Source organism: Athene noctua, chromosome 5 (assembly GCF_965140245.1).
Source record: "Athene noctua chromosome 5, bAthNoc1.hap1.1, whole genome shotgun sequence".
Taxonomy (NCBI): Eukaryota; Metazoa; Chordata; class Aves; order Strigiformes; family Strigidae; genus Athene; species Athene noctua.
Genome location: NC_134041.1, coordinates 25,733,802 through 25,758,680, shown reverse-complemented (window position 1 = coordinate 25,758,680; position 24,879 = coordinate 25,733,802). Strand labels below are relative to the sequence as shown.

General features: G+C 40.8%; 1 protein-coding gene across 1 annotated transcript in view; it reads right to left on the bottom strand.

Moving 5' to 3' along the window:
* The window catches only part of DENND1B (DENN domain containing 1B), a 162,302-nt gene extending 146,613 nt beyond the window's left edge, over positions 1–15,689 (bottom strand). Inside the window, exons 1-2 of the mRNA XM_074908223.1 lie at positions 15,581–15,689; positions 12,767–12,831 (exon numbers count right to left, since the gene is read on the bottom strand). Coding sequence (XP_074764324.1) covers positions 12,767–12,831; positions 15,581–15,597 — 82 coding nt within the window. The 5' untranslated portion in view covers positions 15,598–15,689. The remainder of the gene's footprint in view (positions 1–12,766; positions 12,832–15,580) is intronic.
* Positions 15,690–24,879: the final 9,190 nt, after the last annotated feature.

Genomic DNA, 24,879 nt, shown 5'->3' with positions numbered 1-24,879 from the left:
TCTGTATGACATGGTATTTTGTACCATTGTATCTTTGATGTATGTGATCAGTTTTCTGGGCACAGGAATTTCTAAAGGGGAGGACTGCAGATTATACATAAAGCAAATTTTATCCACACACCTGCATATTTGCAATACTCACATCATTCCAGTATGTCTACTTGGTACACTGTAGAGTTAAAAAAAGTCCTCCAGAAATGTTGGTGAACAAAATAGTAGTATGGTGGGGTAATTAAACTTTAGAACTCTTGATTTATATTTCAAATGTGGTTTCTAATATGTATTATTTTCTTAGATCAGTATTGCTCTGTTACAGGAATATTGATTTAAGATAACACACACAGCATATAGTATAATTTCTTTTTGCTTTACATATATGACATGACTTCAAATATTCCCATGAAATAGATTAATTGACTATATACTGCAGGGACTAAGAAAAAAACTTTCTGAAACATCAATCAATAGAAAGGCAGTTTCCCACTTTCTGTAACACTTAACTGTTTCAACATTTATCTCAGATTAGGCAATTTGTATTTGTTTCATGATGTGCACTCTGTTCTGACCCACCACCACAAAGTTACTATAGTAACTGCTATGCTAAGTAATATATAGTAATCCACATACCAAAAGCAACATTTACTAAATACAAGTCTAAAAACAAAAAAGAAAACACCAAAATCACTTTTGTCTCATTGCATACAGAGCACTTTGAAATGTCACTTTGTTTGCAACTATTGTTTATGCTGTTCTGGCACTTTCTGTCCTAGAAAGACTTTTTGTCTTGCTCACTGAAAGATGAACATTTCAAGATGTGCTGACAATTATAACATACTGATCATGCTTAGATGAATAATTTCTAGTGTTAAAATACACAGGAGCAGAACTTCAGTAGCAGAAGTGGTCTAGTAGCATACATCAGTATCAAGGCTCCCTGTTATATTAAGATACAAGGAAGAATGTGCACAATGAGACATGAAGCAATGCACTTGTACCAGTTTATAAAGTCCCATTATGTTTTTAAGACACAATTCTGATTTGGTTCCATACACAGACCAGTTATGTTCCCAGCAGGAATCCAGAAGAACTGCATACACTAAGGAGATACATATATTTACTCTACAAAGATTGACTTTAAATCCATGTTACAATACAACCGTAAGAAGTGCCTCTGCAACTGTCCTAAATCAAATTCATTTCAGACTCTCTTTTACTGAAGTAATTAATAATGATATTAACTGGTGAGTGCATAGATCATTCTGCAGTCCCAGGCCACAACTTACTGAAGTGACTGCATACACAGACAAATTTTTATCCTGAATACTTCTGTCCCCCCCTAGATGGGCTATTGAGCATGATAAAGCTCGGACAGTATATGAAGTACAGTCAACCGTTCACCAAAAAGCCAAAACTTCTACTGAGTAATCCTTTTGCCAAGAACGTCTTGTAACATGGTATCTTCCATTTTCACATGGACTACACACAGAGTATTTCAGTTTATGAGAGTCAAGCAATCATAGAAAGCATCACCAACCAAAACACCTGGGTAGGAGAAGCCATATAGACGGTTTCTGTGAGAGCAACTTCTGTTACCAAGAAGTTTTCTGGTTTTCTGCAGAGAAAAGCAGTGTTTCAGAGCTGAGATGCCTTCAATCCCATGTTAGGAGAGTCAGACAAACCTACAGATTGAACTGAAGTAATTTAGGGCTGGAAGCAAAGTACCTTTTCTCTTTCTAGAGCTTCCAAGCACACTGCAGTTTCAGATCTTTCTCATCTATTTAAAATGCATGAACCAGATCATATATGAACAGACCAAGTTTGTGTTCCCCAGGCACTTACAGAGCAGGTGCTTGGGCTTTGTCCATTCTCATGGATTACTGACTTGGAGAGCTCTGCTCTTGACAGAAAGGTGGGTGAATTGGTGTTGGCCATTGCCAGCCTTCATCCTATTTCACTTCCACAAATTTCTGGTAGTTAATTTTTTAATTGTTTGATCTGGTTTATCCTGTCCTTCATCATTTTCCCCAACAGCAGGAGCTGAAAGGATTTCTCTTTTGTTCACTGTTGAAAACACAATGCAAATTCCCTCCAAGGACTGCGGGCCCTGACAAGTATTCTCAATGACAAAGTAGTTTGCTAAATCTGTCATCATCCAAAAATGTCACACAAAATTGTTTATTTAAAAAGAAGATAGTCACTATCACTAATTGCCAGAGAATTTAAGGCAAGCTTTAATTTATTATGGTTTTTATTGCCAGTAAAAAATGTTTTCAGCCAGGCACTCTAGAGGTGGTTATCTCAAGCATTTGGCTTTTTCTGTCATGCAGTTCCATAGGATTGATTTCTAACATTATAACAAGAATGCAAAAGAATACATTTCAAATTATTCTTTGTAAAATACAGCATATTACATCAAGACTGAGAAAGAGAATTCTCTTTTTAAATTGCTGACTTACTAATTACACATGCTAGTTTGATCTGACTTTTTTTTTCCCCTGGCGGACACTTATATAAGCATTTTAAGTCTACATGTTGCAAGATGCTACAGGGCTCTGACCCCAAGTAAAAGCAGATGTAAACATGTACTTATATTGCATGGGACATGCTCATTCCCAGAAACTACAATGGGTTTACTCAGATGCACCAATTAAAAACACCTGATTGAAACTGCAGCTGAATGCTCAGAACCCTGCCTAACTCTGTTTCCACTGTCAGAAAGCTTTACTTGTCCTGGCACACAATCACTGTTGTCACAGCTACCTGTGACATGACAGGAAAAGCTCATTAGTTTCAGCTAAAGAAGTAAGAGATTCATCTGCCTCTAGGGAGCTAAAGTCGGTTTTATCTAGCAATATTCTTAGCAGGAAGAAGATACACAGTATATGAATACCAGCAAAACTCTTTTCTGGACATAAAGTTTTTCAGAATTTCCCATGTTGTGTCATGATACCATCGCCTATTACCAGTTCTACGAATTGCTGCATGATACCAATCTAGCATAACTGTGCTCTTCAGACAGAATTTTGTTTACACAAAATGAAAATTTAATCTATGTCCAAATGTGCAATGCCTTAAAATTACCTGAGTATTTACTTTTCCTTAAGATAAGCTAAGTTTTATTATGTGAACAGAAAACTGGAAGGCACCAGTGAAGGTTTAGAATGTACTTCCTCCACAAAAAGGACAGGAGTTTAACATAACCCCAACACAATTCCAACATTCTAATAGTATCCTAGAAGCCCAAAAGCCATCAGGAAAGACTGCAAGAGAGAGTGAGGGCATCCCTAGGTTTTTTCAGTTTCCTGAACAACACATTTATTTTAACAAATCCAAAAATCTTTAAATTAATGCTCAGAGATGAAAAAGCAGCCTAGACTACATCGCATGGTATGAAAATCCCACCAGTTCCTCCTTATCTGACCTGCGTGAGAACCATTTCCTGTCAGCTCCAGAAGCAGCCCCAGCAGCTAAAGGGCGAGTGTACCCACAGAGCAAGCCTGCCAGGTGCCACCAGCAGCAGGAAGGATGCTTACCTCACATGCTGCTTTTAGTGGTGCTAGCTGCTTGAAGTAAGCCACAAACAAACAGCCAACACACACAGTTTAGGAGCCAGATGACCTCCAAAGGATAGGAAGAGGATGATGAATGATCCGCTCTTTCTAGTGAGACTAAGTTACAGTAACTGTTTCCCTCTTGCCACTCTAAAGGCACAGTGTTTTCACTCCATTATTTCAAACTCATTACAGACCTCCAGGTAAATTTACACCTGTCACACAAGCCTTGTCTTTTACCTCTATGCTGCTACTTTTCCTTACTTTGCATTTAAATAGAAACACACTTCCTGTAACACAAACCACTTTTATGTTGGGTTTTTTTTATATTACATCTTAACCCTAGGATATAAGAATTACCACTGTTCTCCAATAATGCAACTCCATTCCTGAAAACAGATGCCTTAAAATGTTAAGCTTTCCTTTGCAGCTTCTGGGGGAAATGATGCTATGCCTTATAACCATTATCAGCACAGCTTCTCTGTGTCAAGTGCAACTCTCGCAACACAGTTAAATCCAACATTCAGCATCCAGTATTCAAATACAAAGACAGCAGATTTTCACATTTAGATTGTCCTGTAACAGAGCAAAAGAACTGCCTCCTCCCAAAAGCAAACATTTGACTCAGTCTACACAATGACATGGCAACTTCACGATATTTAGATGTGTTCTAAAACAGGCTCAACTGGTACAATAAATAAATCCTTGATGTGAAACAGCATCTAAAATCAGACAAATAGGAATTTCTTGTTCTCTATTAGAAGATAAACAGAAGTATTAATCATTCATTGTGACACTCCCATTCTGAATTTAAGGGAAAATGCAACAGTAAACTAGCTATGGCAAAATAGCTTAGTTATAAAAACTATGCCTCCATGATGATTAATACTTGGCATTAACTAAGAGCAAAACACATCCTACTAATATGCTATTTTCAGTCACAAGTTTGTAATTTTAGCTAGGTTTTAATCTATGTCTGAATACCCACTCAAACACGTAAAGAAACCAGATTCAGATTCAAACTCTAGGCAATCTAAGGGTGTTGTTCAAGCCTTATTTCTAATTAGGGATTTAATACTTGGACAGTATCTTCCAAACAAGGACTAAGAATTTTGCAAAGGAAGACAGTATGACTGTAAACTGTTGCCTTGGCTTTCCCAGCTCCGGAAGCACAGATACCACACCCAAAATCTTGTTCAGGCCTTTTTTTCTCTCACCACTTCCGCTTTTTCTCTTCTCTTTTCCATATAAAGTTTAGTATTAAAATTTAATAATTTCTCCTAAACCAGAATCACAAAATAAGACGTCTTTGTCCACCCAAATTATTCAGTTCTAAATGTAGAGCTACAGTTCCAAGATACAAGGAAAAACATCAAAGGCAAATATAAGAAGTTGATGTCTTCAGCATTTTAGTACTTCATCTGTCAGTCACATGGAATCTTCTATCCTAAGTATGTGCCTGTAAATATCATGTTTCTATCTGGATCTTGGAGTTATCACACATCAGCCTACCATGAAAAATACAGATTCTTAACACAGTTGCAAAGTGGTGCTATGCTCGAATTGCTCTTACTACACAAAAATATTTTAAGAAATAACAGTAGCACTTTACTGGGAAAACTTAGATGGGTTTCAGGGGGTTTTAAGCCCTTTATGAACAGCTATATAACTCTTCCCTTTGTAGCTGTGATGTTGTTTTATTTTATTTACAAACAGAAGTATCTATCCCAACAGTTGTATGATGAGCACATGCATCTACATGTATCTGCATTGCCAGATAATATCACCAGTGGCAAAGGAAAAAGATTTTAAAAGACTGTTTCTGTGAACCAAACAGGAAACTACATTTCAGCCTCTTCAAGTCAGCACTGGAAAAAGAAGTGTCTTACGGTTTTGCAAAAAGTACTTTAAACCCTGAAAGTTTAACCAGTTTTCAAAGCTTTTTAAGCAGATTTTAAATCCTCCATACATGATGGACAAGCCATTAAACTACATATGAAGAGAGCAAGCAGCATAACATATCTCCTTAAAGAACGATAAACCTCTGTGTAAGATGGACTGCTCAGTGTGTGGGAGGGCAGAAGCATGCTGACATTAGCTTAGAAAAATACACAAACTCTTAACAGTTCTGAATGCAAACAATTTAAAAGCCCACGAACTATCCCCCAGGCAGCCATCCCAAATAGTTAAGTACTAAAACAAAATTAAAATTAAATTTGAAAAAAGCACAGGAACATCAACTTTCATACTGACCTACTACATTACATGATACTGGTTGCTTTTTTCATCTTATATTTACTTATATTAACACTACTATGTTCATTCTACTGAATTTTGTACAAAATTATTTTTATAACAAGTTGAAATTTGTACTAGTTAACTCATCACTTTTGATTTCACTGCTCAAAATGCAATCACACTGCTGAAAGTGGCATATGGCATTAAATGAAAAAATGACACAGTCGGACAAATGCCTGCAGAGGAGTAATTCATCTTTACCAGCACTGATACCACAGCGCCTGCCCCCATATTACTACAGCTGGAATCTCTGGAGTAGAGCAGAGCCTGCTGCTCCTCCCAGGATTGTCCTCTGGCTGCTGGGGAGTAGAGTTGTCCCTCCCCACCAAGGTCTCTTCTCCCCACTGAAGAATGCAGGGGAGATAGGAGAAAGGGCTACTTTGACCTATTTCTCCAGCAGCTCTCACCCTTCCCCCTCCTACACACACATCTGCACCCACCTCCAAATTACACATACATCCAAGAATCTCTGTAGGTTGGTGGAAAAAAAAAAAAATCTGTAGGAAACAAGGCACTGAAAAGCAACAGCATTTTCCTCCACATATTTGCATCTGTAAAGAGAATCTGACAGCTAGAGTAACTACTCTCCATTTCTCAGTCTCTGGAGAATGAAAGGAAAAGGTGAAAGGCATCAAAATGCCAATCTTTATCTTAGAGGCAAAATCATAGTTGCCTTAATTGTTTTAATGTTCACGATTCTCCAACATTCTGAAATGGCATTGTACAAACTGAAAAAGCACCTTTAACTTTTTATTGGTGTAAAATAAATTCTAATACAGTAATATACTATTTGGACTAAAAAAAATCTACAAATAAATTAAACTTGTAAGAAAGCTTATCTAGCTCACAGCAATATATGGTTGCTCTTCATAGTCACCTGGAGAACACAGCGTACTTTAAAAAGTTACAGAAACCTATCTTTCTACAGGCTGGTACTTATTTAGTATCCTTCCAGTTAAAACTAACAGTGAAAAAAGTTGACAGTATATAAAGATTATATCAAAAGTTTTAATTGCTCTTAAAAACTCCTGCAGACTTCATGTATTACACTGATAGAATTATCTTTTTAATCAGGTTCAAATGATGCTCTGCAAAAAAAAAGTACTGCAGAGGAAAAGAGTTATCTGATCAGCACGTTACACCCACAGGCTCAGAGTCTGTGGTTAATAAACAGGTCTCTACAGTGAAAAAAAAGAAAAAGAAAAAAACGAAGAAAAAATAGTGCTTGCTCTGATCACAATCCTGAAAGCAGCTTTGGAAGACTTAGTCAAAACCCTACCAAAGCTAGACAAGTTATGTAGTTTCAGGAAGGCCCCAATTCTGAAAAAAAGTTTAATGCAGTTGGTAGCTCTGTCCATGGGTATCTTATTAGTACCTTACACAGCACAATCAAACTTCATACAAAGAATTTTGCATTTCTGGCCTAATTTCTGGGCTTAATTGATCTAGTTCTTAAACTCCACCAATACATGATTAAACTGGTTTTCATGGCTTTTCCTTGAAAATTTAATGAAAAGATGACCCTTTAAAGAAAAATAATTTAGAGATCATGCATCACTAAGATTTATCATCATTCTGGCACAGGCAAGATAAACTACAGGAGTTATTCGCGCAAATTCAACGCCACCTATTAAACACCTTCGCTGAAAATCACGTATCTAGCCCTAGAGCTATAGCAGGCTTCCCAGCATTTAAAGAGGAAATAGAGACAAAGCAATCAAATTTCAAGACTTATTCAAACAATTATTCTTTGCTTGAACAGAAAACGAACCGCTATTTCAAAGGGGTTTTCAAGTAAAATTTGAACAGTCAGGACTAAAGCAGTCTTAGACCCAAACCATGACATTCAGTGCTTGAATTTCCTGGATCTACCTGCACACTCCATGGAGCCTTTCTGTTGCTTTTCATATGTGCTATATTCAAAGAAAATGAAGGTGTAGCAAACAGCACTCTTAACCACACAAACTGAAACCAATCTGAGTCATCATCTTCTTGGGAAACTGTGGACAGAAACGGTGAAGACCTTATGTTCGCAAAAGTTGTTGCACGTCACCCTTCTACTGCTAGCTGCTACATTTGCATTGCCTTTTGTGTCTGTCCTCTCCAATCCACTTTTAATAAAATCAATATATGACATACAGTTTACAGAATGAGTTAAAGTACCAACTTTATCTTTGCACATTTAACCAAAATCTAAAATTCAGACATGTACATATGTCTGCACATACTGTATATGTTTGTGCATAGATAAATATACACTTCACAAAGATTACACTGGCATTATTATTTTGGGTATGTCTGCAGAGGAGTGCAGGACAACTTTCCGGAAATTCAGTTTACTTTTCATGATGGAAGGACCTGGATAGAAAAAAGAAAAAGGAATAAAAAAAAACCCACATATTGCCTTGGCTAGCCAATTTGTAGGCTCAAGCATATCTTACAGTGTCAGGTTCTGTATAACTTTCAAGAGACAAGAGAGTGACAGGGAAGAGTAAAGTCACTGTAGGTGCAGCTGTCATACAATCTTGAACCAATAGCCTAATGTGAGACTATGCACTCAGGACAACTGTAATGCTGCATTACTCCCAATATCTAGAAAGGGTGAATCAGCGCAAAGCACAAAAAACTTGCATTATTTTACTCTGAAGAGCAATGTTCATCCTTAAAATAACAAATCAGTTTCAATAATATTAAAATCTGTTACCAAGTTGTCCTCTGGGTCTGTAAATGAAAATTTAATACAGAAGGCCAGCTGATTATGTTAAAATGGGCACACATTTTTGCTATTTCTTTTGTTTGCTTGTTTACTAAGGAGTAACACAGGAAAGAATTACAAAAATCTGCAGCTGCCTAGGGGGCAACATAAAACCTTTTGCTATAAGGTGCTACTGACAGTGCAAGCCAAATTCAAAATTAACAAATATTGGGCTGTTAGAATAGCTTAGCACTCATCTCCAGTCACTTCACAAACTCTGGTGAATAGAAGTTAATTCATCTCAAAGTCTTATGAGAAACAGGTGATGAATTCTCCCACCAAAAAGTTGTTATACTAACTACTTACTATGTTGCAACGTATCACCTTAATGGATGCTTACCATCTTGACCATGCTGCAAAGGACTGGAACTTATGACATAGGCTACAATCTGATTTTGCTCCTACAGGGTTTTTTTCTCCTCTTTGGAATATATGCCTCAACTGTCTAATTAAATACAGCTGAAATGCAACTTTCAAGGTAAAGTCTTAGATATAGTATAATATCAAAAGCATAATTTACTCTGAAATTCGAGTAAACAATATATTCTAAATTGTTGAGGGAACCACATCCTGTTTTGCGCTAAGAGTAGGCATTAAGCTCCTCTAATAAACAGAAGATTTATTTTTTTAAGGTAACCCGAGTGAAGAATAAACAAAGCTTGTCAGCAACAGCAAAAAATGTTACAATTCATGCTATTAGTTCAATGGAGTGGTCAATTACAAGAATATTTACAGAGAGTACCCTTTTTTCTCTCCTGCCCCAAAAATGAGAAAAGGGTTAGAAGATCCCTATTCTAGCAATTCTGTGGTGCATTCCTGTAGCTTAAAACAGAAAGAAGAGAGCAGCCCAAAAGGATGATCTACTCAGTCAAGAACACAGTATTAAGAAATACCCAAGTACGCAAACTACTCTTAAATCACAACAACCAGGTATCCAATGGGAAAACAACTAGCACAACTGAGCCTTTAACAAATTCAAGAGCTACCAACCATACATGAAGTGATAAATATATTAACCTACATGAAACGTCTCAGGTGTTTAGATTGAGCAGAAAATAATGTTGGGAATAATTAGTGGAATGATTTAAGACCAGATTTCGTAATATATATAAACCTTTCTGCATTTAGCGTATGTATGATCCTTTACGGTTGGACCTAGGACATTGTCAGATCCAAAATATTAACTTCTTAATTATAATGTAGCTCTCAAGGAACGTTATCTAAAAATACTTTTCCAAAAGCATAATAATTTTAACAGAAAAATTTTTTGTCATGTCACACTGTTGCAGGCATATAGCATCTTCATAAAAACATCCTCTTATTAATAGCTATACATGCAGTAGGGCTACCTCAATTTTTATTTGTTCGAATAGTGACATGCTGGCACAGGGAAATTAAAATGCAGGAGAATGCACACTACAGCAAAGCTTGAAAAAAAAGCTTAAAAGATACATGGGTCACATTAAAGTTCTCCTCACTCTTAAGTCAGCTTCTCCTGCTGCTCACTGATGCAGGAAGATCATAATTTTGTGGCTGTGATATTTCCACGGCAACACTGGTGACAGTGATGTCACAAATTCAGCCCTGACATAGCTTCAGGATCAAGTACAAGGAGCAGATGGGATGCGAGGAAGAAAGCCCCTATTTAAACACAAATCTCTTTCATAAGAAAGAAAGAGGCATGAGCAAAGAAACAGGTGAATGGATCACGTTTTCAAGTATGATATATTCAAAAGATTATCCTAGCATGAAAATCTATTTAAAGGCAAGACCTACAATACAGGGTAACTGTCAAATTTGTTAGGCCTTATAATAAACCAACCTTGAAAGCTCCCTGTTTAGCATGACAAGCCTTGTGTTCCATTTCTAAAGTGGCAGTGAAGACAATACACTTTTGTCCCTTCTGAATTTCCTTTAAATAACTTTAACATTCAGATATATTAATTTGATACATCACTGTGCTCATAATACCATATGTAAATATGATGTCAAGCCTCCACTGGAGTGTGCTTGTTATCTGAATTAGATATAATATGAAAGAAATTAAAACTAATCCCAGATGGGTCACCAAGTACAGCAGGATGGTAACCAGAATATTCAGACAGCACAATTTGATTGGTAAAAGGGGACTGTACTTTTCCGCTGATTCGCAGACTCATGCAAGAATCAATACAGCCTCCAGGCCAGCAGAAACGCCCCTAAACTCCTTGCCACTCACATTCCACAGGCTCCAATGCTACCAGTATCCAACCTCCTTTCTGTCTTTGTCCACCCCATGGACCAACAGCAACTGAGCCCACATGGGGTAGACAGGATGACAGAAAAAAGTGGAATAAAAGACCCACAATACAGCCTCCGCTTTAACTCAGGTCAGAGTTCAAGGAGATACACAGATTTCTTAAAGACACTACTCTCCGCAGAGGACAACCAATGAGAAGCACGGAACACCCACCAACAGAGGCAGGGGAAGTGACTACAACCAAAATTCAGGTGTAGGCAGTCATTCACAGAGCTACAGGTAACGAGAAGTGGTATCTTACGGCAGCAGAGGCAGAAAGATGCAAAAGCAAAAATCAGAAATCAGAAGGGAGATAAAAGGAATTAAAAGGATATAGATCCAGTTCTGATCACAAAAGAAAAGAACCCACATTTTTCAAGATGAAGACTTGAAAGGATTATCAACAGCCTACCTCTCAGGAGCAAAAGGAAGAAAGGGAATATAAGCTGAAGTTGGGCCTAAGTTGAGATGTGAACAGGCCCCCAGGAAGGGATGTCAGGTGGGAGCCAGAGACTAAGTGCACAACACAAGGAGGAACAGATCATGAGTCAAGTAGCTAAGCAGGGTTCACAGACATCTATGAAATTACAAAGATAAAAACTGCAAAAGGGAGAGAACAGAAGGTAAAATGTGCCATGATACAAACCACAACAATGATCAGAGAGTTAGGAAAGCCCATCTGATTCCCCAAACCATTACTATACCAACAGCAAATCAAAAAAGCAGGCAATAAACCGAAGGACACTGGCTGGTCACAAAGAACTGAAAATATCCAAGGACTGCACCAGCACTGATATGTCATTCCACAACTAAATGAACAATCTTATGAAGAGAAGAAAAAAAAAGAAAAAAAAAGCAGATGTCAATGATGGATAATATATAACACAACACGTACATAAAAGCCTGTTGGGATTGTCTTGAAGAGACCTAAAGAACTACAATTGTTTAGCTTCAAAAAAATGTATTTGTTAACATATTAGGCATGTATTCATGACACCACTAACAGAAATGTTGGCTGAAATTTAAAAAAAGGAATAGTTTGGGGCTATAAACTTCTACAGGCTTCTAACTTGTTAGAGTAGCAAACTCAGGAAACAGCATCCATTAGCACAGTAGGATAAGAAATATACTCAATTTTAAGATGCAGTTTATTGTTTTTACAGTTGTGATTAAGACACAGCTGTCACAGACTAACACAACTACAACATAAGCCCAACAAGACAGCTTGTCTCCCTGTGTTTTTATAAGGCCAACAACCCCAGATGAGAACACGAACCGAGTGCCCTCAATGGACTTCCTAGAGGTCTCTTTAATTTCAGCACGGGAAATCCCATCTTTTTACCCAAGAGGAAAAAAGCCCCTCTCAGATAACTTTTGCACTACTACATCTCTTTTACCATGTGTTTATAGAGACATGAAACTGATTGCTACTATAAGCCCAAGTGAGCACTCATTGCTGTTTGTATCATGTATCAAACTTTTATTCTAGCTGCCAAACATGAGCTAGAAAGTTTGTTTCTGTTGTTTAGAAAAGAACTTACTTTCTCCCAATCACACTGATCAAAATTAACATTCCACTGATAGACAGAAGTAAACAATTTAAGACCTAAGAAATGCAGAAGATGCATTTCAAGTCCAAGCTTTGCAAGTATTTCTCTCAGAACAAAAATATTTTTACAACAATCAAAATGAAAATATAACAATAAAACCCCATGACAACTATGAATTAACATACTAATAGATTTTAAAAGGCAATAAAATAACTGTAGTTGCTTTCTAATACAATTCCAATCCAACAGCAATTCAAAACATAAAAGACCAGGATGCAAACTACTATTTTTTCTACCTCTTATTTCTATAATATCAATAGGCTTGGTATATTACCTTCATTTTCAGATGCTTGGCACTTTACTTTCAGTACCAAATCAAAGGTACGTTCTGGATTTTCCCTAGAAGAAACAAACACAATTAACTGTATATGTTTCACATAGTGTTTCTACTATATTATATCTTCTCTGTTCTATTTGTACAGAATAAAATTTAAATAGATTAAAATTTCATTAAAATAAAACTAAAAATGAGATTAGTTCTAAGGAAGAACCAAAAAGTCACATTTCTCTATACAGCCTTAAAGAATAAGGAAGATAAACAAGGTAAACTTTAAGTGATACTGTCACTACCTTATACATCAAAAAGCTTAAGTCACTCCATCATAGCATACCTAACAGCTGGGAAAAAAGTGCAACTAAAATCCTCATCAATCAATCCAAAACATATTAATGGAGTCGTAGGCAGCCTTTTCTAAAGCTACATTTTATTTCAACTTAATAGGAACAGCCCATCATTAGTCTTCCATTTTAACTCCACCAAATTAGCCATTACCCTTTAAGTGTATAGGATTACCACCATAAGGCTGAAAATCACTAAGATTTCACAAGTAATTGATCGCTAACTTTGACTTTAAAGGCTGAATCTCTGGCATGATTCAGTGAGTGAGAAAACATTAACTAGGGATGGATGCAATCCCAAACTAGCCAGAAAGATAGGGCCTCCCTATCTGCAGCAGCCATCATGGTTAGCTCTGCGTCATGGCCAATGTCTCTTTCACCTCCCTGGTAAATACACACCTGATAATAAAGAACTGCATATGCTAATAGCAATTAGTACTCAACCTAATCCCTAACTAAATATTTATTAAAACAGTTCTAAATGCCATGACTATACCACCCACCTCTCTCTGCCTACCCTGCACACTGCTATTTATATTAAAAACAAGTGGTATAACCGCACCCGTATCAATTATCTATTTAACCACATAAAAGGCTCACACTTGAACTCACTTCTTGGGTAATGCTCCCACTGAAGTTAGCTGGAGTTTTAGGTAAATAAAAAAATCCAAGACTTCATTCCAGGTTTCTAGAATGCTTCAAATAAAGCATGCAGCCAATTATCACACTGTTGTTTCTTTAAAGAAAGTTTTGAATGAAATCCAAAGGCTGAGCTGGGGAAAATTTCAGCTGTCACAAATTAATTGATTCAGTACATGCTTGCACTGACCTCAGCACCATCATCAACTGAGACATGCGATTATAGTCTAATTCAGGTTATGGTCACATTACCCACACCTATCACAATCTTTCCTTGCATTGTATTTTAAAGCATTTAGTTGGGAAAATCCTATATCTACCGATCCTGTGTGTAGGAGATCAAATTCTGCTCTGAGTTTCAAGAGCCTAAATCCAGGATATTGGAGATTTACACCGGTATTAAAGTCCATGCATTGTTCCTCTGGTGTTGAGCACATTCAGAATGAAACTGATAAGGCTTGGCTTCACTGAGCCACCTAGAAAAGTGAACCACAAAAACCTTGTCTTTAGAAGAAGTGACATCTCCCCGTGTTACTCTAGCTCAGACACTGGGTTTATACTCTCAGCCCATTTACCCCTTTCATTTCTTCCTAAAAAACAGACCACACAACGCTGGGTTTCTAATGTGAATCGGCTGAAGTGTTACAAACACCAAATGAGGGCTTCCACCTCAACTCCTGGCTGATTTACCCTCACGAAGCAAGCTCTCTGAAGTAATACTGCCTTCCGTCTTTCACTATACCATTCTAAATCTGTTTTTACAGAAAAATACTTCTAAGTTTACTCCTCACATCCCACTAGAAGTGTCTCACTTAGAAGTGTCACAAATGTGTCAAACTAATCTGAGAATTGTCAGACTGTCTCTCATTTCCTTTACAACTACCAGGCACAGCCTGCTTACTCATCGTATATTTACACCGAGATTTTTGTCAATTCTTGAAACCCGTGTTTAACATGTTGCTGTTCCCAGTGTCAGCAAGACTGGGCAGCCACTCCTGATGGGTAAGGCTGGATAGCAGTTCTTCCCAACTGCTGAAAAGCTCTTTTGCACCTGCTACACCGCGACGGCAAGAAGAAGGCTTGTCATTACTGCCGAGATGAACGCCCCAGCCCCTGCCCGCCAGCTGCCGCAGGCAGGGTCACGCCAGGCAGCGGCACTGCCCAGGCCTGAGGGAGCCACGGCTCCCGAGGCAGGGCGATGGGCCCGCGGGCCGCGCTCCCGCCTCGCCGGCCGGGCGCCTCAGAAGCGACCTGCCACCATTTCCCGATCCCCCTTCACCGGCCGCAGGCGGGCAGAGAGCAGGCACCGCTCCGCCCGCGCCCCGCCACCGACGCCTCGGACCCGGCGCGGCCGGCGGCTGCAGGACCGCGCTGGCCCACCGCTGCGGGACTGCGAGGGAAGGGCTGGGGCTGCCGGCGGGCCGGGAGGCGGCGGGGGGCGGGCGAGCGGCCGGCGGCGCTGCAGCCGCCTCCTCCCCCTGCCGCGGGTCAGGGCGGGGGGCGCCGCCCCGCCGCGGTGCGCGCCCCGCTCCCCCCGCGCCGCGGGGCCAGGCCCGGCCCGGCGCGCAGCGCCCGCTGCCGCCCGCCCGCCCGCCCCGCTGTCACTCAGCGGCCGCGGCGCGCCCGGCCCCTCGCACGCTCCCGCCGGGTGGGCTCCGGCTCCCCCTCCTCCCCCCCTCCCGCCGGCAGGCCGGGGCGGCCCCGAGGCCTACTCGCTGTCTGCCCGCCGCCGAGCTCGGCCCGGCCCGGCGCGCCGCGCCTGACAGCCCCGCCGCGACCCCCGCCCCGCCTGCGCCGGCCCCGCCGCGGCCCCTCGCCGCCCGCCGCTCACTTGAACCTGCTGTCCATGGTCACATCGCGGGGCCCCGGCGGCTGCTCCAGCGCCCCTCGGGGAGAAGCGCCGCGCCCGGCGGGGGCGAGGGGGCAGCGCCGGCCCCTCTCCCTTCGGCGGCGGGGGCGGCTCAGCGCTGCGGCGGCGGCGGCGGGCGGCGGCCCATGGCTGCTCCGCTCCCCCGGCTCGGGCCGCGACTGCGGCGGAGCGGCGGCACCGCCTCCTCCCCTCGTCTCTCAGTTCCTGTTGCGGCCGCTCCGGCACCTTCTGGGAACCAGGAAGCTCCGCGGCGGCCCGGGGAGCCGCCGGGGCCGGTGTCACCTGAGTCCGGCGGGGGAGGGCCAGGGGGCGAGCGGGAGGCGGCGGGGGGCCGCGGGGCCTGCCCCCGGCCGCGGCGGCAGGTGCGCCGGGCCCGGAGAGGGACCCCGGCCAGGCCAGGCCCCGCCGCGCCGCAGCCCCTTCCCGCGGCGGCCCGGGCCCGGGCGGAGGCCCCTCGTAGGTGGGGCAGGGCAGCGCCTCGGTCATGCTTTACCTCACGGACACCTTCACCGGCAGCAAAATAAGCTCCTCGGATAAGTCCGGCGAGTGTGTTAACTACACATCTTAACAGTCTTTGAGCACAGCAGGCAAGTGGAGCTTTTCATACGAAAGGTCATAAATGTTAATTTAACCTGCCCTAATCTGTTTAGTTTTTTATTTTTATCGAGTGCTAAACAAACAGGCTCCCAAACTGCTTAAGATGTGGTGCAGTGGGAGGAGGCACTGGAGTAAACCCACCGTCCTGTAAACACACATAAAAAGCTTTATACCCTCGAGTGTTTCCAGTGAGTTTGGAAATGAAGAAAAAATAACACCGTCCTTGAGAGGCTTCCAAGTCTCATTCATCTGAGAGACACTGAGCAGCCAAATTCCCACCTACACCAAGTTTCCCTCACCAGCTTAGTATCACTGAAGTGAAAAAATGCATAAAATAGACTCTGCAGTACTGGGCCAAAGGAAAAACGTCATTCTTCTCCCTGTTCTTCCAGAAACTAATCATATCAACAGTTAAAAAGAAGGAAAAAAATTCAAGCCAATTATATATTAAACACATAAAACAGCACTCGTGCATTACTGAGGGTGAAAAATCAAATATTCAAAAGTCAGGAAATTACAAATACTGACTTTTCCAAAGCAATATCGTTCTGGCTTCATTACACATCCTACACACCTCACAGGATATAGATTAAATAATAATAAAATGTATAGATGTGCAGCAAAAATGACTGAATGTTGCAGCAGAAACCTTAGCTTTGGGATTTTCTTGGTTTTCGAGTACTTACTTTCCCAGCCTTCATTTTGCAATAATTGTTGGCTCTGTTTTAACAGCCAGTGTTTGCAGCTCCCGCTGAAGTAAATGAAATTGTTTGGGGCTTTGTATCCTTCACATATAAGCACGTGCTTCGTATATAGCTCAGTGTTCTTTTAGAAAAAATCATCAAATGTGTATTTTTGTATATCATGAGAGGCCCTTGCAGCAGGCTGCTTTAACTCACCCACTGGTAAATGTCACTTCTCTGTTAGAATCAGTCTGGACTAATAAAGGGCTGAGAGGGCAGGGGAGCGATGGGAAGAGCCAGGTAGGGACCCTTGGCGTCAGGACCCGGGGCAGACTGACTGCATCCTGCACACAGAGCTGCTGCAGAACCAAAAGGGCTTCAACAGCACCAGCAGCAAGGAAAGCTGGGGACGCGAAAAAGCGTGCCTTCGGAGGGAGACAATCACAGTCTTGTCTGTACATCTGTCTCTCTACCTCCCTTCTGCCCACTGTCTCTCCCCCCATACATACTGTAAAGCACACAGAATTTGAAACTCTTTGCTGCAAAAAAATGGCCAATAATTTAGCAAGATTGAGTTTGGATCGGATTATTATTCATAAATTGAGACTTTTTTCTGTGGAAAAACTCTATTAGGAGTGTACTAGAAAGTGAAAAAAATGCTCTGTTTCAGAATTTCAGTAAATATTTTGGATTGTAGTCAATATTTTATAAGCCTACTGTGAGTTTGTTTCTCTCTTCTCAAGCTGCTGATGCTTGCCACTTTTATAGGCAGAAGAGTAGTCTGGCAGCCCGTCAGGCTGATCTACTGCGTGATTCCAACCAGTCTCTTGGACTGGTGTCTGTCTTGGCAGATAAGACCATCAGGTCCCTTGAAATTTATTTTATCGTAATTGGAGAGAAAATAGGTAAGGTTTCTTTCCCAAAGTAAATATGTGCCTTGTCACTAGAGTAAATTGACTGGATGCAGTGACTAGACCTCGCCTGCCTGGAAGAGCAGGAAGAGTAGAGAAAGTTCATGTTTAAAATAGAGGCCATGTGAGAGAAAAACCCTGTTGAGATGAGGCTCACATCTCTCAGAGCTATTATTTCAGTCTCTGTGAAAACTTAAGCAGACATCTATGCCCAGGTTACACTTAGTTCATGTTTTTAAGACTGTTTTGCAACCACAGCAGCGTTTAATGAAAGGCAATGTTTTAGGAAAGGTGCTAGTGTTCCCAACCACCACTTGCTGCTGCCCTTCCCTGGGAAAAGGTTGAGGCAGAAGGGTTTTCAGCCCTTCCCTGGGAAATGGTTGAGGCAGGAGAAACTGAAGGAAAAATCTAATAGATATGCAGAGAATGGATTAGATTAATGTATTCTGAAGCCAGGAAAGTCTAATTTGCTTTTCTTTACTCTGGTTTTCCTTTCCAAATTAGAACCATGAAGCAAATGATATTTGGGCTTTTCAGAGTCAACTGTTCTACCGGGTAATCTAGAAGACGCAAAGCATTTTTCTTTATGCTTTCGATAACATGAAAATGGCTGAACTCTGCCTAAATTCCCTCTAAAACGTTAGCGTAGGGACTGATATAGGAGGATTTGCAGGGGGTGGGGAATGAACATTCCTTTCATCAATATGAGCAACTGAAAAACAGGTAATTTAAAGATTCCTACTCAATAGTAGTTTGCCAGCAGTGATTAGTCATCTTTGTAGCACTGTAATAATGTAAAGGAGCCTTGAAACTGATACAGATATTTATAGACACCACTCAGCTCTTATGTGCTGTCAGTAAAAGAGGTCTCGATGTAAAATCGAATTGGATCTAGAAGCCTTAATTTTCTCTCAAACTGATTAATACTTTGCAGTAAGAGGTTGCATGAAAAATACCAAAAAGTCTACTTCATCTCAATCAAATAAGAGAAGGGTGGAAGTGCCATCAGGGCAGCTCCATCTCAAGGATCAATATAAAATGTATAGCATACTTTTTAGTTTACAACCAAATTCAATATGGAAACAACAGGAGATGTATTTGAAAAACACCAAACAAAATCCAAAACCAAGCCTCCACATCCTTTCTAATATGGAGCAATCTGCCATTCTCTGCCAAATCAAAACCATGTGGATTTGGGTCTATAAAAGTGGTGCAGAGCAGGGTTAGGATCTCAAAAAGGGATATGAGAAACAGACAAGAAATGGCCACACATCATGTCACTTGGAAATGGTGGAGCAAGGGAGAGAAGTTCCATGAGAATCCAATTACTTTTTTAAAGTTGAAACAATTATGTACACACATTTAGTGATTTTCTTTTGGCAGGAAGAAGGTAAAAGGGACAAAGAGAAAGGAAAAGCACAAAGCTTCTGAAGACAAGAAGTGTTCTGTTAAGCATTTAGCATAGGAGCATTTGAATCCTCACAATGCAAACTGCAGGCACACATACTTTGTGCAAGGAGATTCACATGGATCACAGAAAACAGAATTTACCCTACAAACAAAGGTGACCCTGTGAAATAACAGGGGGGGTTAGGCATCACTGGCTGAATCCACCTCTGTACAGATCTAAATCTCCTACCCCAACTAACTCCAGCAAGGCTCTTTTTATTTGCTGCCCAGTTCTGAGGTAGAAGAGAGCTCTCATCATCTCTGTAAACTGGAGCACACATTGTGAATTAAGAGATCTTAAGGGTAACAAAAGTTCTCCTTGGCCAGGTACATTTCATTTAATAGTAAAACATACTACTACTAAAAGTAGTCTTCCTCTTAAATGCGGGTGAAACTCGTAAAGGGATTTCCTTCAGAATATTGTTAGCAGAGCTGGCTGAAAAAGATGTTCTCCCCTAGTAACACCAACAGGTCTGTCAAAAATGGCAAAATTGAAACAGATGCAATTTCCTATTGTATGGTTATAGCAAAATATTTCTTGGCACATGTTCGTATGATCAGCATCAAGAATTCTTCATTCACCACAGAGTCTGTTTGCACTGGGATCACGTTTAGTCCTCTTTCCTTCAAATAAGTTACAGTTGGTTCATGTTATCTCAGTGGCTATCAGTACATCCTAACAACAAAATCACCTTGCCAGACCTCACAGACTCGTGAAATGTCCCTTAGGATGAAATACTGACCTCACTGAGAGTTTGCTGTTCATTTTAATGGGATTGGAGGTTATGTTTTTATCAACTTGTTTGAATCTTACACATATCCATCCCAAATTGTATATGAGTGACAATGTAATCTCCCTATGCAACATTCTCCAAACCCCCAAATCTGCAAACATCAATTTCCCCATTAAACTTCTTAGCCATAATACTGTCATGAGACAGTATTTAAAAGAGAAAATACTTTACTTTTAAGACACAACAGATAGCTACATTAGGTCATTTCATAATTCAGCTTTCTTAAAGATAGTCACTGATTTAAAATAGGTCTGTTTCAAGAAGCCTGTGAAGTTTATTAACTTCATAGTTAACTTTATTATATATAGTAAATACATGTCTACAAATATTCTACATATTTACTGACTCCTTGCATGATCCATCCAAACATCTTTTTTTACCTTTCAATGTTATTCATTCAAAAAAACATGGTAAAATGCTTAAGTTTTTCTGCTTAATAATAGATGATGATTTAAGGAAAACATGAGCAAAGGTGAACACCTTGAAAAGGTACAGATGTGGCTGGTTGGGACTTGTGTGAAGGTTATGCTATGCTATCATTAAAGTTTGGGGATACATCAGTTCAGTAGCTGTCATTGTCCCTTCAGCCACGCTATGTGTAAAGGCTAATCTGCCCAAACATGCACGCACAGGTAAACGCACTCATTAATTAATCAGTGAACTCCCAGGAGAGATCACTGCTTGAAGAGGATTGAGGATTCCCAGGCTTTCTAATCAATGTGTCCTACCAATAAGACTGAGAAAGCAGGTCTGCTTAATCAGGTCAGCTTTAATTGCAAGTTTAACAAAGGAGCTGGGGGAACATATAAGTTCAGACTAGAGTTTTAAGAGCTAAGACACTCAAAAGTTTAAATGTTGACAATATGGCTGTATTACCTCAGTATTTGTTTTACTGGTAGTATTTGCAAATCCTCACACTCTGATCCATAATACCTTTTGTTAGATTTGCACCATAATCTACAGAAGATGTGAAGTATGTATCTAGTAAATATTTACAAGCCTTTGTAAGGTTTAACCAGACGTTTGCTTTACCTCTGCAGTCCTAACGTCTTGTCAGTGCTTTGGATGTAAATTAATTTAGAAATTAAAGATAAATAATATTTCCATGCATACTAACCTCAATTCGTAGACAATTTAGAAAATTATTTGGGTGGATTTCTAATTTATTCAGACATGACAGCTGGCAGAATCTAACAGCAGAATAAACCACCTTTCAGCTCCGCTGCCCAAATCCAGCCTTCAGCCTGCGAATACCAAGTACTTTCCGGTGGATGTTGATTATTCATAGGAGTGTTTGAAAACAAGCAGTGGTCTGCCCAGTTTCAGTTTAGATGCGAGTCAGACACCTTGCAACCAGCCTCCCTGTTAGGAAGTTCAAAGAAATGAAAGACTGAAGAAAGAAACTCTTCTCTTCTTTGCATAAAAAAAATCCCTCCAAGAAAGGTTTGAGAAACATTGATAGCGACACTAAGGGAATATACCCAATTCTTTCCCACAGTTAGTGATTATTGTGGAGATTTTTTCAGCCCAGCAGATAGTTTTCTTAAGGATGAATTTTTTAGTGAAGCAGCGGGGGTCAGGCAGCATCTTTCAATATGCATGTATTCGGTAGAAGGAAATCATTCATTCAAGTCATTTGCAAGTAAAACTTTCTTACCAGATTGAATGCTTTCTTGTTGAATAAATTCAGTTCTTCTGTTTAGGCAAGGACATACTCCTCACACTTCTCAAATATATACTTTAAATGCTGCAGGTTGTGATCTACCTGATGAATCAGGTACTCATTAAAACTACTATGAAGAAAGATTTTTGCTTTTCCATATTTGAAAGTTTTAAACATTTTAAAGAACATTCTATTCAAAGCAGTAGGAAACTGATTTTGTTATCAGCCATAAAAATTTTGTACTGTTGTAATCTTCTGAATGTGGACTTCTTGCGGTGAGGCCAAACATACGTAAAATTAGGAACTGAATTTTATCAAAATGAGGATGTGTTAAACGTCTAAAAGCTGTTTTGGAAACTGTCTGCTGTGTCTACCAAAATAATTCCAAACAGTAAATCAAGCAATACTAAATATTAAATGAACAGTTTCCAGCTGTTTATTTGCCATGGATTAGGGCCCTCTATGCACTGGCATCATTATGAAAGAGTATATACTGACAGATGTTTTGTATGAAAATTGGTTATAAAAAAAGCCAGTTTCTCAGCTCTACAAAAAGTATTTAATTTACAAATAGCCAATAGAGATGGTGTATTTTTGTATCTATTTGCATAAAAAGATTAAAAAGCACTGTACGGTTTCCCCTATCAGAATATCCTGCAGCTGACATATTGGGGAGCCCACAGTGCCAGCCTCTTCAGCCAGAGATTTGTCTTCATGTTGTGTTGTGCATGCTTTGCTCATAATTAATGGTATCAGATAATTCAGTAATGGCAGCCTTCTTAGGAAAAGGCAAGTATCCTCTAATATAAAATTAATTTATTAATATTTTTTCTGTAAAGGAGAAATTACATCCCTGTGCAATGTATGAATCCTAATGCAGGTATGTAGCAAGCTTTTTGAGGAAGACTTTCTACACTTCCGTTGCTGTAACACTTTGTTATGCAATTGGATACCAGGTAAATCACTGAAATATCAAACACATTTTCTGCAGGTTTCTTCATTCAGAGGTGTTAGGACAATTGACCCAGTTATGTTTGTGCTAAATAACTACAAATAGTTCAGACAGATGGTTTTAGATCCCTACATGTATTTGCCATTGTTGACTCACCACTGGATCAGATACTGAAGGCACTAAACCGATTGAGAGATTCTAAGCACAACAGATGTGAGCGTAATCTCCAGTAATTAACTAATACAGTAAACTGCCATAATTATTGGTATGCTTACTGAAGAAATTATTGAGTTTAATATCTGGCTAGAATGAGATTGGGAGAAGGAAGTGACAGCTCAAGAAAAGCACGGCCGATGGGCTATCTGTGGAACAGTACAGCCCTGCTACAGCCTTGCCTTATACAGCTGACAACTTTAATTACTGGAGCTAGGCCAGCTGCGTACCCCAACTACTGGAGCTGTAGATCCAGTTTAAGACTGGAAGAATGGTAGGACACTGTACTATTTGGCATTTGAGAGTGTGTGCTTGAGAGAGTTCAGAAAGACAGCAACAGCTACCCTGTGCAGCCACCTTACCATTTTATTTCAGGGCTTCGCTCCTCACTGGTGTAAAAGGGAATGTAGGGTACTCAGCAGTTCTCAGATGTTTCTGTTAGCCTGCCACAGGATTAAGCCATTTTGTTTTCAGAGTCCCAGGGAAACACAAAAATTAAATCACAGTGATATTACTTATTTTGCACAGAATTTTCCATCTGTTGCCTTTCTCAATAGTTCCATTAGAAAGTCAGTTTGCTTCATGCTCTGTTATATTATTAACAGATGTTGGAGCAGAATAATGCGTACGTGTTCCTGAGAATTAGAAGTGTTACTAAGTGCAAACCTCCATGTGCTGTCCCAGGATTTGCGTTCTGACACTGCACCAAAATACCTTGCTGCCGCATGAAATCACACAGGTGGGAAGGGACCTCCAGAAGTCACCTTGTCCAGCTTCCTGCTCAGAGCAGGTCACAGTATAGCAGGCTGCTCGGGGCCTCATGCAGGTTGGTCCTGACTGTCTCCAGCCATGGAGGACACTGCAGCCTCCCCGGGCAACCTGCTCACTCCAGTCTTTGACCACCCTCACAGCAAAAAATAAATTACTGTATCAAGTTAGAATTTCTTACATTCCAACTCATCTTTACTGCCTCTTGTTCTTCCATTGTGCACCTCTGAGAAGAGTCTGGCTCCATCTACTCTGCACCCTGCCCTCAGTAGCTGCACACAACAGTGGGGCTCCCCCTGAAGCCACCTCTCCTTAGGGCTGAACAAGCATGGTTCTCTCAGCCTCTCCTCCTTCATCATGAGCTCCAGCCACCCAACATCTTGGCAGCCCCTCTCCACTGGACTTGCTTTAGTATGTCAGTGTCTTTCTTGTGACGGGGAGCCCAAAACTGGACAGAGTAAACAAACAGAGGGACTAATGACTTCCCTTCAGCAGCTGGCTGTCTTTTTGCTAATAGAGCCTGGAGTGCAGTCAGCCTTTTTTTGCTGCAGGGACATGTTGCTGACTCACGTTTGGCTCGTTATCCACCAAGTCCCCCAAGTTTTGTTCTGCAGTACTGCTTTCTGGACAGTGAATCCCCAGCCTGTATTGCATCAGGGCCTTAGCTGGTTCAGTTTAGCTGACTGAGTTCAAGGTCAGCCTTTTTGCTGATCTGAGCTGTTTGTTGGGAAGAAAGCTAGAGGCAGCCTCAGCTAGGGCCTGCCTGTCTCTCCGTCCCTTGGGAGCTGCTTTCAAGCTGAGGTTCTTGTGCTTGGCCTCTGCCTGAGCCATGCTGCAGCTGTGCTGCAGCTGTGACAGTGCCCAGTCTTACACCTCTCTGATCCTGACCTGCTGACGATTGCCTGGCTTGACCTTGAACCTGCCTCATCACAACAGACTTGCTGTGTGGTCACTGGACTGAGGCTGGCACTTGTCGCTGTTTCCAGGCATACGCTCAAGAATCCCTTCTTGTTGCCCTTCACATACTTTGATAATTTCAACGCAGCTGAGCTTTGGATTCTGCAAATCCTTCTCTGCACACTCAAGCAGTGTCTCTCTATTCCTCCTGGGCAGGCGCCACTGCTTCCTCCTTTGTGGTGCTTCCTTTCTAAATCTGAGCTCAGTCAGCAGCGCCCTCTTCATCCATGCTGATATTCTGGTATGCTTGCTTTACTTTCTGCATATTGCGAG